Genomic DNA, 17,723 nt, shown 5'->3' with positions numbered 1-17,723 from the left:
AGAGCTGTTTGAGATCGAGAATACTGGACCTGTGGATCTGTGAAAAATGTATAGTGTCTCTGCCTATAAATGGAAATGTATATAAGATGAAATCGGGAATTTGTAGAGCTCTGCAAATCTGCAGATATCCGTTTTAGATCTGCAGACCATGTTTGCGGGTCACTGATTGGATGTAGATAAAAATTTTATATCCCCGCAGGGCTCTAGGAATTTACATGTACTGTAATGCTATTGAGTCATTTTGGCCTTGTCTAAAATAAGAAAATTGTCCACTGCTAATAACAGATGTGAGCAGCAGGTGCAGCTGAACTGGTTTAGAACATGATTTATCTGCAAGTCTAGACCAGGCCAGACACTGTTCAGCAGCATTTCAGAAACTATGGTTAAAACCAATTCAGAGTGGCCTTCTTGGTGGATCGGAAAAGAGAATTAATAACAGTGGAATCTTTTAAAATGTCCCTACTGTAGACAAGGCTGTAATGTTTGGTGATAGGCCACTTGGCTGGGGTATGGTATGCAAGGAAATTCTGGAAGTTTTGTGAATTAAAACACTGTTTGTTTGTTTGTTTGTTTGTTTTTTTTAATAGGATGACTGTGGCAATCTTTGCAAACTGTGTGTTCTTTCTTAAAGTGAAACACTTACCCATTCAGGAGAAGAATAGACTGAGAACATGCATTAAAGAAAATGGTGGAATAATTTATTTTGTGCTAAATCATGAGGTATATTTCACTCCCCCCCCCCCCCCCCCCCCCAATGAATACTGAAGAAGGTTAACTTTTGCCTCTGGCAGAAATATCAAAATTGGTGGAGGCAGAGTGCGTGAGAGTGCTTTCATGTATGAAGTTTTAATATAAATACACCTCTATCCCGATATAACGTGGTCCTCGGGAGTCAAAAAATCTTACAGCGTTATAGGTGAAAGTGCGTTATCAAACTTGCTTTGGCCTTCGATTGACAGACACTGATTCCCAGCTCTCTGGTCCCCAGCTAGTTTTTAGAGCTCTTACAACCCCTACTATAGGCTGAGGGCAGAGCCGGCTCTAGCATTTTTGCTGCCCCAAGCAGCGCAAAAAAAAAAAAAAAAAAAAAGCCGCGATCGCAGCGGCAGCTCTACCGCCGCTTCATTCTACGGCGGCAATTCGGCAGCAGGTCCTTTGCTCCCAAAGCGAGTGACGGTCCCGCTGCTGAATTGCCGCCGAAAGGGCCGGACGTGCCGCCCCCCTCTTCATTGGCCGCCCTGGGCACCTGCTTGCTAGGCTGGTGCCTGGAGCCGGCCCTGGCTGAGGGGCCATCATGGTGGCAGCTGTGACCACAGTGGGTCTGAGTTATACAGCGGCTACCCCCGGGCTATTTGCTGCAATCTCGCTCTAGGTAGGGAACAGGGAAGTCCTGTTTTCCTGCCCCTGGCGATCCCCCCATGCAAGGGCTCGGTCTCTGTCCTCTCTCCCCTACCTGCTGGGTAAGGTGGCTCCTCGGTCCTGCCTCCCTGCTGAGGGCTGCGCCAGCTGGCCGCAGCCTTTGCAACGTGGGCAGCAGGGACTATGTGGCCTGACTTCTCGATGGGGAACTGGGACCTGTGGGGTGGGGTGGGGCGAGGCTCAGGCAGGGTGCTGGCAGCTCCCACATCTCTCCTGCTGTGCCCTTCTGCTGCACCCCGCCGCCGCCCCGGATCGCCGGTAGATGCAGGAGCCAGGTGAGACTGGCGCTCCGGGTGGCTGCTCCGGAAGCGTGTCCGATATGGTGGCAAAATAACGAGCTCTGTGCAGGTAGAGATGGGTCCGCTCGTGTGTGCTGGCGCCTTGGCATGGGGGGCTGACGGGCTCCACTCCCGGCCGTCTCGGGCTGGCTGGTGCGTCCTGTATCTGCTCGCGCCTGTGATCGCTCAGGGGGTGGGGAAGGGTTGTTGGCTTGCGCACTGAGAGTTGTTAGCTGAACTGTGCTGCCAAGCAGCACTGTTGTCTTTCTCTTAGACAACAATGGCGCAGCCCCGCCCCCCAGAGCGCCGCTTTACTGCGTTGTATCCAAATTCGTGTTATATCGGGTCACGTTATATCGGGGTAGAGGTGTAGTTCTATTTATCAGTGCAGTTGTAATGTATCTATCACTGTAATCTCTAGGTGTCACATAAAAATTAAGAGCAATATCCTTTTTGTCCACAAAAGGACCGTATGGTCCACCTTTACTTTGTTTTACTGTGTCATTTTTGATGGCAGTCTTTTTCCAGGAGAAAAATTACCACGCCATTATTCTTCTCCTCATTACCGAGGGAAGGTGTCACACAAAGTGACAGGTCTTGCATTAGGTCTTAGTTATGTTTTTCACATCCACGAATTACTTTAGCATCCTCGGACCATTTCTTTCTCCAGAGAGGGCTGGTCACCTTCTCCCCATGCTGTGGTGCCCAATGCAGCAGTCTGGGAACTGACCTTGTTCGTGAAGACAGAGGTAAAAAAAGCATTGAATACATTAGCTTTTTCCACATCCTCTGTCACTAGGTTGCCTCCCTCATTCAGTAAGGGGCCCATACTTCCTTTGACTTTCTTCTTGTTGCTAACATATCTGAAGAAACCCTTCTTCTTACTCTTAACGTCTCTTGCTAGCTGCAACTCCAAGTGTGATTTGCCCTTCCTGATTTCACTCCTGCATGCCTAAGCAATATTTTCATACTCCTCCCTGGTCATTTGTCCAATCTTCCACTTCTTGTAAGCTTCTTTTTTGTGTTTAAGATCAGCAAGGATTTCACTGTTAAGCCAAGCTGGTCGCCCGCCATATTTACTATTCTTTCTACACATTGGGATGGTTTGTTCCTGCAACCTCAATGAGGATTCTTTAAAATACAGCCAGCTCTCCTGGACTCCTTTTCCCCTCATGTTATTCTCCTGGGGGATCCTGCCCATCAGTTCCCTGTGGGAGTCAAAGTCTGCTTTTCTGAAGTCCAGGGTCCTTATTCTGCTGCTCTCCTGTCTTCCTTGTGTCAGGATCCTGAACTCGACCATCTCATGGTCACTGCCTCCCAGGTTCCCATCCACTTTTGCTTCCTCTACTAATTCTTCCCTGTTTGTGAGCAGCAGGTCAAGAGGAGCTCTGCCCCTACTTGGTTCCTCCAGCACTTGCATCAGGAAATTGTCCCCTACACTTTCCAAAAACTTCCCGGATTTTCTGTGCACCGCTATATTGCTCTCCCAGCAGATATCAGAGTGATTGAAGTCCCCCATGAGAACCAGGGCCTGTGATCTAGTAACTTCTGTTAGTTGCCAGAAGAACGCCTCGTCCACCTCACCCCCCTGGTCTGGTGGTCTATAGCAGCCTCCAACCACGACATCACCCTTGTTGCTCACACTTCTAAACTTAATCCAGAGACTCTCAGGTTTTTCTGCAGTTACATACTGTTCTCTTACATACAATGCAACTCCCCCACCTTTTCTGCCCTGCCTGTCCTTCCTGAACAGTTTATATCCATCCATGTCAGTACTCCAGTCATGTGAGTTATCCCAATCACATCATAATTCCTTGACTGTGCCAGGACTTCCAGTTCTCCCTGTTTATTTCCCAGGCTTCTTGCATTTGTGTATAGGCACTTAAGATAACTCGCTGATTGTCCTGCTTTCTCAGTATGCGGCAGGAGTCCTCCCCTCTTGTGCTCTCCTGCTCGTGCTTCCTCCCAGTATCCCACTTCCCCACTTACCTTAGGGCTTTGGTCTCCTTCCCCCGGTGAACCTAGTTTAAAGTCCTCCTCACTAGGTTAGCCAGTCTGCTTGCAAAGATGCTCTTCCCTCTCTTCTTTAGGTGGAGTCCGTCTTTGCCTAGCACTCCTCCTTCTTGGAACACCATAAAAGCATAGGACTGAAAGGGACCTCAAGAGGTCATCTAGTCCAGTCCCCTGCACTCAAGGCAGGACTCTGTAATAACTAGACCATTCCTGACAGGTGTTTGTCTAACCTGTTCTTAAAAATCTCCAATAACGGAAATTTCACAACCTCCCTAGGCAATTTGTTCCGGTCCTTAACTACCCTGACAGAAAGTTTTTCCTAATGTCCAACCTAAACCTCCCTTATTGCAATTTAAGTCCATTGCTTCTTGTCCTATCCTCAGAGGTTAATGAGAACAATTTTTCGCCCTCCTCATTGTAACATTTTATGTACTTGAAAACTGTTATCGTGTCTCTTCCTTCTCTTTCTCCCCCCCCCCCCCCCCCAGTCTTTTCTTCTCCTGACTAAACAAACCCAATTTTTCAATCTTTTCTCGTGGGTCATGTTTTCTAGACCTTTATCATTTTTGTTGTTCTCCTCTGGACTTTCTTCAGTTTGTCCACATCTTTCCTGTAATGTGGCACCCAGAACTGGACGCAATACTCCAGAAGAGACATTATTAGCGCAGACTAGAGTGTAAGAATTACTTCTCATATCTTGCTTACAACACTCCTGCTAATATACCCCCAGAATGATGTTTGCTTTTTTTGCAACAGTGTTACACTCTTGACTCATATTTAGCTTGTGATCCACTATAATCCCCAGATCCCTTTTCACAGTACTCCTTTTTAGACACTCATTTCCCATTTTATCTGTGTTCAATTGATTGTTCCTAAGTGGAGTACTTTGCATTTGTCCTTATTGAATTTCATCCTGTTTACTTCAGACCATTTCTCAAATTTGTCCAGATCATTTTCAATTTTAATCCTATCCTCCAAAGCACTTGCAACCTCTTCCAACTTGGTATCATCTGCAAACTTTATAATCATATTCTCTACGCCATTGTCTAAATCATTTATGAAGATATTGAACAGAACTAGACTCGGGACTGATTCTTGCAGGACCCCACTTGATTTGCCCTTCCTGCTTGGAACTGTGAACCACTGATAACTACTTTCTGGGAATGGTTTTCCAACCACTTATGCACTCACCATATAGTAGCTCAATCTAGGCCAGTGGTGGGCAATCTGCGGCCCGCAGGCTGCACGCAGCCTGTCAGGGTAATACACTGGTGGGTTGCGAGACCATTTGTTTAAGTTGACCGTCCGCAGGCACGGCCACCCACAGCTCCCAGTGACCGTGGTTCACCATTTCTGGCCAATGGGAGCTGCGAGAAGCGGCGTGGGCCACAGGTTGCCCACCACTGATCTAAGCTATATTCCACTAGTTTGTTTATGAGAAGGTCATGTGAGACCATATCAAAAGCCTTACTAAAGTGAAGATATGCCACATCTACTGCTTCCCCCCCCCCCCATCCACAAGGCTTGCTACCCTGTCAAAGCTATTATGTTGGTTTGACACAATTTGTTCTTGACAAATCCTCATTGACTGTTACTTATCACCTTACTATCTTCTAGATGTTTGTGAATTGATTGCTTGATTATTCATTCCATTATCTCTCTGGGTACTGAAGTTAAGCTGACTGGTCTATAATTCTCCAGGTTTTCCTTATTCCCCTTTTTATAGATTGATACTATATTTGCCCTCTTCCATCTGCTATGAGTTTTCAAAGATAATCGATAATGGCTCAGATATCTCCTCAGTCAGCTCCTTGAGTATTCTATGATGTATTTCATCAAGCTCTGGTGACTTGAATATATCTAACTTGTCTATGGCCTTGGCTACACTGGCAATTCACAGCGCTGCACTTGCTGCGCTCAGGGGTGTGAAAAAACACACACCCCGAGCACAGCGATGCAGCGCTATAAAGCGCCAGTGTAATCAGCGCCTGCAGCGCTGCACGCTCTCTCGCAGCGCTGGCGGCACGACTACACTCGTGCTTCACAGCACTGCCGCGGCAGCGCTGTGAATCTGCGAGTGTAGCCAAGGCCTAAGTAATTTTTAACTTGTTCTTTCTCTATTTTAGCCTCAGAATCTACCTCATTTTCACTGAATCATAGAATCATAGAATCATAGAATATCAGAGTTGGAAGGGACCTCAAGAGGTCATCTAGTCCAACCCCCTGCTCAAAGCAGGACCAATTCCCAGCTAAATCATCCCAGCCAGGGCTTTGTCAAGCCAGGCCTTAAAAACCTCCAAGGAAGGAGACTCCACCACCTCCCTAGGTAACGCATTCCAGTGTTTCACCACCCTCCTAGTGAAATAGTTTTTCCTGATATCCAACCTGGACCTCCCCCACTGCAACTTGAGACCATTGCTCCTTGTTCTGTCATCTGCCACCACTGAGAACAGCCGAGCTCCATCCTCTTTGGAACCCCCCTTCAGGTAGTTGAAGGCTGCTATCAAATCCCCCCTCATTCTTCTCTTCTGGAGACTAAACAATCCCAGTTCTCTCAGCCTCTCCTCATAAGTCATGTGCTCCAGACCCCTAATCATTTTTGTTGCCCTCCGCTGGACTCTTTCCAATTTTTCCACATCCTTCTTGTAGTGTGGGGCCCAAAACTGGACACAGTATTCCAGATGAGGCCTCACCAATGTCGAATAAAGGGGAACGATCACGTTCCTCGATCTGCTGGCAATGCCCCTACTTATACAGCCCAAAATGCCGTTAGCCTTCTTGGCAACAAGAGCACACTGTTGACTCATATCCAGCTTCATATCCACTGTGACCCCTAGGTCCTTTTCAGCAGAACTGCTACCTAGCCATTCGGTCCCTAGTCTGTAGCAGTGCATGGGATTCTTCCGTCCTAAGTGCAGGACTCTGCACTTGTCCTTGTTGAACCTCATCAGGTTTTTTTCTGCCCAATCCTCTAATTTGTCTAGGTTCCTCTGTATCCGATCCCTACCCTCTAGTGTATCTACCACGCCTCCTAGTTTAGTGTCATCTGCAAACTTGCTGAGAGTGCAGTCCACACCATCCTCCAGATCATTAATAAAGATATTAAACAAAACCGGCCCCAGGACCGACCCTTGGGGCACTCCACTTGAAACCGGCTGCCAACTAGACATGGAGCCATTGATCACTACCCGTTGAGCCCGATGATCTAGCCAGCTTTCTATCCACCTTACAGTCCATTCATCCAGCCCATACTTCTTTAACTTGGTGGCAAGAATACTGTGGGAGACAGTATCAAAAGCTTTGCTAAAGTCAAGAAATAACACATCCACTGCTTTCCCCTCATCCACAGAGCCAGTTATCTCATCATAGAAGGCAATTAGGTTAGTCAGGCACGACTTCCCCTTCGTGAATCCATGCTGACTGTTCCTGATCACTTTCCTCTCCTCTAAATGTTTCATAATTGATTCCTTGAGGACCTGCTCCATGATTTTTCCAGGGACTGAGGTGAGGCTGACTGGCCTGTAGTTCCCCGGATCCTCCTTCTTCCCTTTTTTAAAGATGGGCACTACATTAGCCTTTTTCCAGTCATCTGGGACCTCCCCCGATCGCCATGAGTTTTCAAAAATAATGGCTAATGGCTCTGCAATCTCACCCGCCAACTCCTTTAGCACCCTCGGATGCAGCGCATCCGGCCCCATGGACTTGTGCACGTCCAGTTTTTCTAAATAGTCCCGAACCACTTCTTTCTCCACAGAGGGTTGGTCACCTTCTCCCCATGCTGTACTGCCCAGTGCAGCAATCTGGGAGCTGACCTTGTGCGTGAAGACAGAGGCAAAAAAATCATTGAGTACATTAGCTTTTTCCACATCCTCGGTCACTAGGTTGCCTCCCTCATTCAGTAAGGGGCCCACACTTTCCTTGATTTTCTTCTTGTTGCTAACATACCTGAAGAAACCCTTCTTGTTACTCTTAACATCTCTTGCTAACTGCAACTCCAAGTGTGATTTGGCCTTCCTGATTTCACTCCTGCACGCCTGAGCAATATTTTTATACTCCTCCCTGGTCATTTGTCCAATCTTCCACTCCTTATAAGCCTCTTTTTTGCGTTTAAGATCAGCAAGGATTTCACTGTTTAGCCAAGCTGGTCGCCTGCCATATTTACTATTCTTTCTACACATCGGGATGGTTTGTTCCTGCAACCTCAATAAGGATTCTTTAAAATACAGCCAGCTCTCCTGGACCCCTTTGCCCTTCATGTTATTCTCCCAGGGGATCCTGCCCATCTGTTCCCTGAGGGAGTCAAAGTCTGCTTTTCTGAAGTCCAGGGTCCGTATTCTGCTGCTCTCCTTTCTTCCTTGTGTCAGGATCCTGAACTCGACCATCTCATGGTCACTGCCTCCCAGGTTCCCATCCACTGGCATTCACTATGTTGTTTACTAATAGGAAATTAGTATTGAGTAAACAAACTAAACTGCAGTAGTTACCTATTTTTGCATCTGCATAATGGCTGTGATTTTTAACCTCGTTTTTAGTGTACACATGTCATTGTGGATAATGTTGCTGTACTCAGCTCTTATCATCTGAAAACTATTGAGAAGTATCGACTCCCCATTGTAAGTGCCGATTTTGTGTGGAAATCAGCTGAAGAAGGAAAACTTTTACCGATTGATGACTATGAGTCTAGTAAATCATTGGAAGGTAGTTCTGACCAAAAGCCAAGCCATTACGGTAAGTGTATTTAGAGAAGTTTTTTATGGGCTGGTACCTTTGGAAAGGAAGATTTAATTTAGAACTAATTTCAAATGGATTAGCAACAATGGTTGTTTGCAAAAAAGTAATATAAATAGAAGCTGCAGAAAAGAAGTTGGGCGTAATGGACCACACCATATTGGAGTCTTTCCCATTGATTTTAATGGGCTTTGGATCAAGCCCTGGATCAGGAATATGGGTAAAATAATAAATCAATCATGACGGTCTTTTTGAGTACACTGAAAAAATATCACTTGTAGTTAGCTAAAAGCTTTAGTTTGATTCAACAGTATATGTTGGGTTAACGGAAAGCTACAAAGAATAGTGTTAGTTTCTGAGACAACAAACTTTGAGGAATTATGAAATCTAGAGAACAGGATGTAATAGTAGAAGTATGAAATTAATAGTAATGAGTGTGGAAGAAGGGTTTGAAATACTATAATTAAGATACACAGATTTCAATTTTACTCAAAAAGAAAAATACAAGTAAAAAAGGTCTGTAGTGACACTATGAGAGACTACCCAAGAATTTGAAAATAGACCAAATAATCTGTTTTAGGTTATTAGTCCCCTCATACATTGTCTTAATTTTTTTTTCAGACTGAGACGGTTCATTATTTCATGCCCTCCCCCCTTTTTAACACTTCTAAGAAACTTTTATTTCTTTTTGGTTTTTGGTGATAGCAGTGTCTCCTAATGAAGTGTCATCTGTGAGTTTTGTGTGTTGTTCACCCCCTCCGTAAATTTGTAATAAAGATGTTGTTATACTTTTCTGAACTCCTTGTAATGCAGAATTTAGTATCTCATGGATAAATTAATATTATGGATCAGTGTGGTCTTGAAAAATAAACATAGGGTTAGGAGTCAGGGGCCCCTGAGTTCTAATCTCTGCTCTACCAGTGACTCACTGTTGGCCGTTGGCCAAATAATTTTACCTCATTGCCTCAGTTTCTCTATTTGTAACCTGCTACTGTTTACCTTAGCTACCTGATAGGAGTATTTTGATGATTAATTATTTAGCATCCATACAGTTTTTTGAACATATAAAGCACTTTGCAAATGCTAAGTAGCATTATTGATTTTTTGAGCTATTAATATGTTAAACATAAGTAAACCAGGTAGAAGGAATTATGCCAAGTAACGTATTTTGATAACAGGTGAGAAAAACCACTCATCTTCTGAGCGTGACATTAAAGAGAAACAGGATGCCACTGAGAAGAATGAAAACTGTGGCCCTGATCACACTTCCTTGGAAGTCAGTGAGAGCTCCGTTGGGCCCAATATGGAGAGCATCAGGTAATCCCTCTGCCCAGCATAAAAGAAAAAATGTATTTTGATATTAAGTGTGAAAGGGGGTCAGTTTATGAATTTGCCAGCATGCCTGTTAGATTTTTAAAGTTGAAATCTAACAAACTATGTTTACCCCAATATGTAATAGAATCCAATAGGATAAACCCTTTTCATTGAATCCAGGGAACATTAGCTTATTAGTTTAACACTAGGTTCTTTTCAGGGCAACTTTCAGCTTGTCCTGATTTAAGAAGTACTGCTCACTTGCTTATTCTTAACCAACCAACAATTTATTAATTCACCAGAACCACATTAACATAAATAATCAACAGTTCCCCACACAAATGTAGACACAGCCAAGTGTGTGTACTACAACATAATACGGTCTTACAAGCAATTATCACAGACCAGAGTTGAAGCTCAGTAGTTCTATCAGAGAGCAATGCAAATTACCAAGATTTCTCATTACATTTACTTATGGATCAACAATTCTCAATCGGTTAGTACCTAACACATTTATCACAAGTCCAAAGGTGCACTTGTCTGTAAGGCATTACTTCTTACTTCTCTTTGGCGAGATTGGTGCAAAAGGGACAAGCTTACAATATTAAAAGCAGTTGCTTAAAACAACTCCTTTCAATCTCTCTTACACCAATTTGACTGGACTGGACTTTGACTGGAGTTAAAATCTAAAATATGGTTACCTGAGGTATCGCTAGGGAGTATAAACTCAGCAAGATAATCTACAGTTATTTATATTAAAGATTTTTTCCCTTTCTAATCTTTGAAAAGAAATCTCACCACTTTTTATCCTCCTAACCCTGGGAGCTGGGAGGGGGAAGAGTTATTTCCATATGTCTGGTCCAGGCATCAGTTGCACTTAGGATTCTGCAGCTTCTTGTGTTACGTTCAGTCTACTCTCTCTAGCACATGGTGATCTCAGTTTTATGTACTCTAGCTTCAAGACTTCTTGGAGGAGCGAGGAGGCCACTCTATGATTCCTGTTGGGCATGTGCCAAGTGGGTGCTGAGATTTTAGCTCTGCTTCCACTGGTACCCAGTAGATGGCGATGGTATATAACAAATTTCCTTAATCCTTTTTATATCGGAGGCTTTTAAAATTTTATTCGTTTCAAGCAGGCCAGAACTCTGGCCCTGCTACTCCTCCTCCTCCCTCCCCTGGGGGCCCCGCCCTTTGGCCAGGCCAGACAGAGGTACGCAGGAGCTGGAGTAGGGTGAGCACTGAGCATATTCCCGCTGTGCGGAGCAGCACCCCCAAAGCCCCTCTCCTTCCCTCTTCCTCCCCTCCCTGCGTGGAGCTGCCCTGCCCCAAGTCCCTTTTGGCAAAACTGGACATTTGTCTCGTTTTCTCTTGCCAGCTGATGATGGACAAATGCCCATTTTTGTCAGAAAAGTTGTGATGTCCGGGGCAGGGCTTAAAAAGGGACTGTGCTGGCCAAAACAGGACATATGGTCACCCTAAACTAGGGGTTGGGACCCCTGAAGGGATCACAAGGTTATTACATAGGGTGAGAGTCGCAAGCTGTCAGCCTCCACCCCAAACCCTACTTTGCCTCCAGGATTTATATGGTGTTAAAATATAATTAAAAGTGTTTTTAATTTATAAGGTGGGCGGCTGCACCTCAGAGGCTTGCTATGTGAAAGTACAAAAGTTTGAGAACCACTGCCCTAGACTGTAGTAAGAGCCGCCCAGGCAGCTCTGGGGAACCCCAGACCCTCTACCTGCCCTGAGCGAGGAGCCTGGGTGCCCGACAGCAGCCCCCGGCCCATGTCCCTGCCCCCGAGGACATGGTGGAGGGTCCAGGGCTCCCCACAGCATCCCAGGCTCCTTTGGCAGCTCTTACTATGGCCTGACTTCCAGCCAGGACAGAAGGCAGGGCCATGGGGGGAAGGGAGGGAGCAGGGGGCGTGGTCCCATGGGTGATGTAGGGGGGCAATGTTCTTTGTGCCCAGGGCCCCAATAAATTTTAATCCACCTTTGATTTCAAGGATTTTGGCCCTACTATCAATTGGGATTCCCCCAATCTAAGCAATTTCTCTTAATATCCCAAAGTTATACCCTGGTTTATGTCTTTTAACATTTTTCCTTCCATAGGCCAGAGGATTCCTATTCTAGAGTGTAACAATTATTTACAATGAAAACCAACAAAATCTTTACAATCTTCTAAGTTTGGAGGACATACTCCATACTTTATTTGATTATACATAAGTATTTCACATTATTTAGGATTTATAATAGAACAAGAGGCATTTTTCACATATGGAAGGATATATATCTGACTCACAAGGCAAACAGCTGTGCATATGCTAATTTGAGGTGAAGGACAAATTATTCACAGTATATTTGATTTACAGAAAACACAGTGTATAGTTTATAGTCAGTTTGGGGTGAAAACACTCTGCATGGGAGAGATGGATGTGACCTTGGTTTTTATTAGCTAGGTTGTGGAAAAAGAAATTTACAAATTTGAGATACTTGCCTATGTGATTAACAATACTCTCATTTTAGCCATTTTAGTTTCTATAGTTGGAATAGTCTCTATTTTCTGTATTGTATATACATGACCATATATAGAGCTCTCATATCTTGTTTTAATTAAGAAACCATTTTTGCTTTTGAATCCTAGTTCTGAGATTTGATTTGACTTTTGTTCCAGATCAGTGTATGCACAAAGTATTAGCACATTGCAACTTCAGATATAATTGTTTTTTCATGTTTCATGTTTTTGAGATATGTGTGTGAAATTTACATTTACTTTTGAAAACCCCGCCAACAGCCCCAAAGACTTAACCATTTCTAAAACCCTAATGTTTTTGAGTGCTTTTTCTTTCCACTCGTAAAAGCTCTAACTTGCCTCTGGGTTAAGTAATGACAGAAATTTTAGAGGCTATTATTCTGTAATGCAGCCTAGGATCTTGGGAGTTTTAGAAAAGATACATTAAAAATAATAACAATAATTAATCACTGATTTGATCTGAGCCTGCTCCCAGTGAAGTTAGTAGCAAAACTCCCCACTGACTTTACAAGCATTTCCATTGTGAGGTAGGTGAATAAATATTATCCTCATTTTACAGAAGTATAAACTGATGCTGAGGGTCTATATTGTTACCCTGAGTCACTAGCTGCATTTGAAGGGAAGTTGTTGTGGGGGCCCACAGCAACAGGATTTCCTGGAGGAATTCTGGATGTTTCCATTAGAATTCCCTTGGGCATGCACACTGGAGCTCTACCAACCTCTTACAAGGTATAATGTGGGATTCCTCTTGTGCTTAGGTGGCCAGCACAGGGTAGTCACCTTCTCCCTCCTTGTCCACTTTCAGAAAGCCAAGCAGTTCTGCCACTATTGCTATTCTGATTGCTTCTGGTTCTTCTGTAGTGTCACAGAAGAGAGGGGAAGTTGCTTGTGTCTTCTCTTTTGTCTCGCATACCAGTGCAGGGCTATCCACAAGTACCTTCTCCAAGAACATACAGTAACTCCTCACTTTAAGTCGTCCCAGTTAACGTTGTTTCGTTGTTACATTGCTGATCGATTAGGGAACATGCTCATTTAAAGTTGTGCAGTGCTCCACTCTTAGGTTGTTTGGCTGCCTGCTTTCTCCACAGCCTCCCTACACTCCCCCCCCTCCCCACAGCATCTCCCGCCCACCGGCAGACCCCGCAGATCAGCACCTTGCCCCTCCTGCCAGCAGCAATCAGCTGGCTTGCGGCGTTTTGGGGGCAGAACGGAAGGGGGAGAACAAGTACTCGGCGCGCAGGCTCCCCCTCCCTCCCCTGTCTCCCGAACACTGCAAGCCAGCTGATTATCCCGGGCAGGAGGGGGGGGAGGGACGGGGAGCCTGCGCTAAGTCCTCGCTCCTCCCTCCTGCCTCCTATAGGCAAGCCAGCTGATTGCCCCTGGCAGGAGGGAGGAGGGAGAGGGGAGGAGCAAGTACTCGGTGCGCAGGCTCCCCCTCCCTCTCCTGCCTAGGGCAATCAGCTGGCTTGCAGCATTTAGAAGGGAGGGGAGGGAGGGGGGAGGAGCATGGGAAGTAAAGGGGGAGAAGGTGGAGGGGGAGAAGAGGCAGATCAAAGATGGGGGCTTGGGGGAAGGAGGGAAGTGGGTGGGCTGAGGGTTGAGCCCCCCACCCCTAGTGCTTGCAGAGTAGGGGAAGCTGTGGCTGCTGCTGCGCAATGTGCTTCTCCTAGCCTACAGCACCTTCAGCCTCCTTGCCTGCCTCATCTCCAGTGCCAGTGGGCTGTGCCTGTGTAGGGTAAGGCAGGGGCACCTCCCAACTATAGTATAGTACCTGTATTAAATTACTTGTTTAAAATGTATATAATGCCTTTTGTCGGACAAAAAAAAATTTCCCTGGAACCTAATCCCCCTATTTACATTAATTCTTATGGGGAAATTGGATTCGCTTAACATGAAGATGAGGATCTTGCTTTCCATTTAATTTTGTAGTATCATCACACAACAGAATGAGCTGACTGTGAAGCAGTCATCTGAAAGGTGACCTGCAAAGGCGAATGGAATAAAAATCATTGTGCTTTTTCTTAAAAAAAAATAATAAAAAATGTTTTTTAAGCTTTGTAATATCAGGAGTGGTAAAGGTTGTCTTCCTTAATGTTGTTAGAGGCCTAGAGAACTGTATGCGCTTTCAATTAAAGAGGCAAGGATATTGAATCTTTCATAAACAGAGCTTTTTCTCCCATTCCCCTTCCATTTTGTCAGATTTTAATCTCCTGTGACATCTAATCTGCTAGTTCTCAAGCTGTCCAGAGAGTCCTCCATCAGAAACAGGCAATTCAAACTGGAGATTTCCAATTAAAAAAACCCCAAGCACTTTTTATGAAAGAGAACCTCCAGGCCTTTTTTTTTTATGCATCTTAAGAAAGCAAAAAAAAAAAAAAAAAGTTTTTCCCCATTTTCAGATCACCTTTAACTTTGACTTTCTCAGTGCCGCCCAGAGGATTCAGGGGGCCTGGGGCAAAGCAATTTTGGGGGCCCCTTCCATAAAAAAAAGTTGCAATACTATATTCTCATGGGGGCCCCTGCGGGGCCTGGGGCAAATTGCCCCACTTGCCCCCTCTCCCCCCCGGGCAGACCTGGGAAAAATAAACATTTAAAAACCTTCTGCATCTCAGCACAAACCCAGTTTTGAGAACTTCTTTTCAAGTCACCTCTACAAGGTATCACTGGTTCTCAGCATCAGCTAGTGCTAAAAGGCACTAAAACTCATTAAAAGGGTTGGACAAATATTTTCCGTCAGAACTATTTTTGGATCGAAAACTAGGGGTTTTTAAAAAGCAGAAAAAATCACGGACAATGTCTGCTTTCCTTCAAAATTGGTTGTGGTTGTTTTAATTGAAAAGCTGAAATTAGTCTGCCAAAACCTGAACATGGTTTGGGGTTTCAGAAGTGTGTGGCCAAATATTTGCTGCTTGCTGTGTTTGATTGTTTAAAGAAACAATAAAAAAATTCTGCTTAAAAAAACATCCAAAACTTTTGAACCACCTCAACTTGTGACCAAACACCTGAGCCCATCCAGTCAGAGATTTTTCCAGGTTTCTGATACACTGCTGGCTTTCTTGACTCCTATCTGTCTCCATAACTTTGGGTTCATTTAGGTAAGAACATAAGAATGGCCATTCTGGGTCAGACCAAAGGTCCATCCAGCCCAGTATCCTGTCTACTGACTACCAAGTGCCCGAGAGGGAGATCTCTCTCCTTCCATCCATCTCCACCCTCTGACAAACAGAGGCTAGGGACACCATTCCTTACCCATCCTGGCTAATAGCCATTAATGGACATAACCTCCATGAATTTATCTATTTCCTAGAGACTGGCTCCATGGGGTCCCTCACAAACTGGAGATGGTTATTGTGGGTTTGTCTTTAGTGTAGACTATGTACATACTCCACGAACTGAGCATTTGAGCTTGTTCCAGAATCTGGGATGAGCCTATGTTGTGAAAACTGAAATGCTCAAAATAGCACATGCATGTGAATGGACACAGGGTGCTAAAATTAAATTAACCCAGGGGTCCTCAAACTGGGGGTCAGGACCCCTCAGGGGTCACGAGGTTATTACTGGGGGTCGCGAGCTGTCAGCCTCCACCTCAAACCCCACTTTGCCTCCAGCATTTATAATAGTGTTAAATTAAAAACACTTTTTTATATATTTATAAGGGGGGGTCACACTCAGAGGTTTGCTATGTGAAAGGGGTCACCAGTTCTATACTTTGAGAACCACTGAATTAACCCCTCTGGAGCCTCAGGGAATGCGGGGGGGAGTTTCCCTTGGTAGGGTTGGGAAGGAAGTAGGTGGTGTATGATATTGCTCTTCCCGTGATCCCTCCCCCATGGCTCTCTTGGCTCTATCACTGTGAATCTAAAGTGGCTAATTTTAAATGAAGCTACCCTCCCCTGACATGAATCTCCCTATGGCACTGAAATTAAATGTAGACTATAATTTGGCATTTGAGAAGTGAAAGGGATGGTAGCCCTAAGGGAAAAGATAACATCTTCGCTCATTGTGTTAAATAGCTGTCTGCAAGCCTCAAACTGCTGAATGAGCTTTAGGGTAGGGAAGGCTGTGCCTCCCCAAACAGCCTGGCCCTGCTCCCTATCCGACCCCCACCCACTCCCTGCCCCCCAACTGCCCCCTTCAGAATCCCCGACCCATCCTGCTCCTTGTCCCCTCACCGCCCCCCCAACCACCCCCCCAGGACCCCACCCCCCACCAACCCTCCTGCTCCCTGTCCCCTGACTGCCCCGACCCCTATCCACCCCCCCACTGCATCCTGACAGACCCCTAGAACGCCCACGATCCAACTGACCGCCCCCCCCAGCAGCACTGTCCAGGGCCGCTCCTGGGTTACCGCCACCTCTCCCCTCTCTCGAAGCCTCAGCGCGCCGTGTCCAGGAGCTGCCTTGGCCCCTGGACAGCGCTGCAGCGGCGTGGTTTGGCGGGATCGGAGCTCGCAGCCCACCCCCCCTTACCACACGGCTCTGATTCAGTGGGAGGAGCTTAGGCCCGCAGCGCTCTCCAGGGCTGCTCCTGACGCGGCACGCTGAGGCGCCGGGGGATGGGGGAAGGTGGAGGCGGAGCCAGGGGCCCCTGCGGGGCCTGGGGCCTGGGGCAAATTGTCCCATTTCCCCCCCCCCCACACCCCGGGTGGCCCTGGACTTTCTTAGCTTTTGTATTGGTTAAATAAACACACATAACTCAATCCTGCATTCCTGATACATGCGAAACTTCCATTGATCTTATTGGGAATTAAATAGGCAGAAAAGACTGTGGGCTCAAGCTCTGTGTTTAAAAAATGTAATATTATAACATAAAATATATTTATAATTTATTATAATTATGATAATATCATATAAAATAATTGATTATGATTTTAAAAGGCCACGCTATCTTAAACTAGAGTTTTGTTCACTATAGCAATTTCTCTGGCTACAGAATTTCTCTGCTAAAACAGATAGATTTTTGTTTACATTCCTGTCTGGTCCTTCTGCCACAGAACACTCAATGAATCTGATTTTCAGAAGTGCTGAGCACCTGCAGCTACCATAAAGCCCCCAGCACAGCTGAATATCATGTGCATTGAAGTTACTCCTATGCCAGTTGAGAGCAAAGGGCTGATTGTTACTGTAATTAAGGAGAGAACAAGTTGCATAAGAAGAAACAACTAAGACACTCACATTTTTAGAACTTATTAATAAAACACATATTTCACTGGCATTAAAAGCCATCAGTGGTAGAATAGATGTTAATTATTTTCTAGGAATGAATCAGTTACAAATTATACTTATTTGCTTAAAATACTAGATGTTGAAGGGCATGACTTTAATATTAGGACACATATTTAAAGTCTAAGGACAGGGTGGGAATTAATCTCCCACTGATATTTAGGATTGCTAAAATGCAACTGGATAGGCAAAACCAGAGAAAGCATTTAGCAAATT

The 17,723-nt window shown here is 45.2% G+C and overlaps 1 protein-coding gene across 3 annotated transcripts in view; it reads left to right on the top strand.

Moving 5' to 3' along the window:
• Positions 1–17,723, top strand: part of PARP4 (poly(ADP-ribose) polymerase family member 4) — a 103,394-nt gene that overhangs the window by 2,061 nt on the left and 83,610 nt on the right. For all 3 annotated transcript variants that reach the window (XM_054015505.1, XM_054015506.1, XM_054015504.1), the window contains exons 2-4: positions 588–720; positions 8,243–8,438; positions 9,617–9,755. In XM_054015505.1, coding sequence (XP_053871480.1) covers positions 589–720; positions 8,243–8,438; positions 9,617–9,755 — 467 coding nt within the window. In that variant the 5' untranslated portion in view covers position 588. The remainder of the gene's footprint in view (positions 1–587; positions 721–8,242; positions 8,439–9,616; positions 9,756–17,723) is intronic.

Source organism: Malaclemys terrapin, chromosome 1 (genome assembly GCF_027887155.1).
Source record: "Malaclemys terrapin pileata isolate rMalTer1 chromosome 1, rMalTer1.hap1, whole genome shotgun sequence".
NCBI classification, from domain to species: Eukaryota; Metazoa; Chordata; order Testudines; family Emydidae; genus Malaclemys; species Malaclemys terrapin.
The sequence above is the reverse complement of the archived record's forward strand: the minus strand, read 5'-3'. Positions and strand labels throughout refer to the sequence as shown.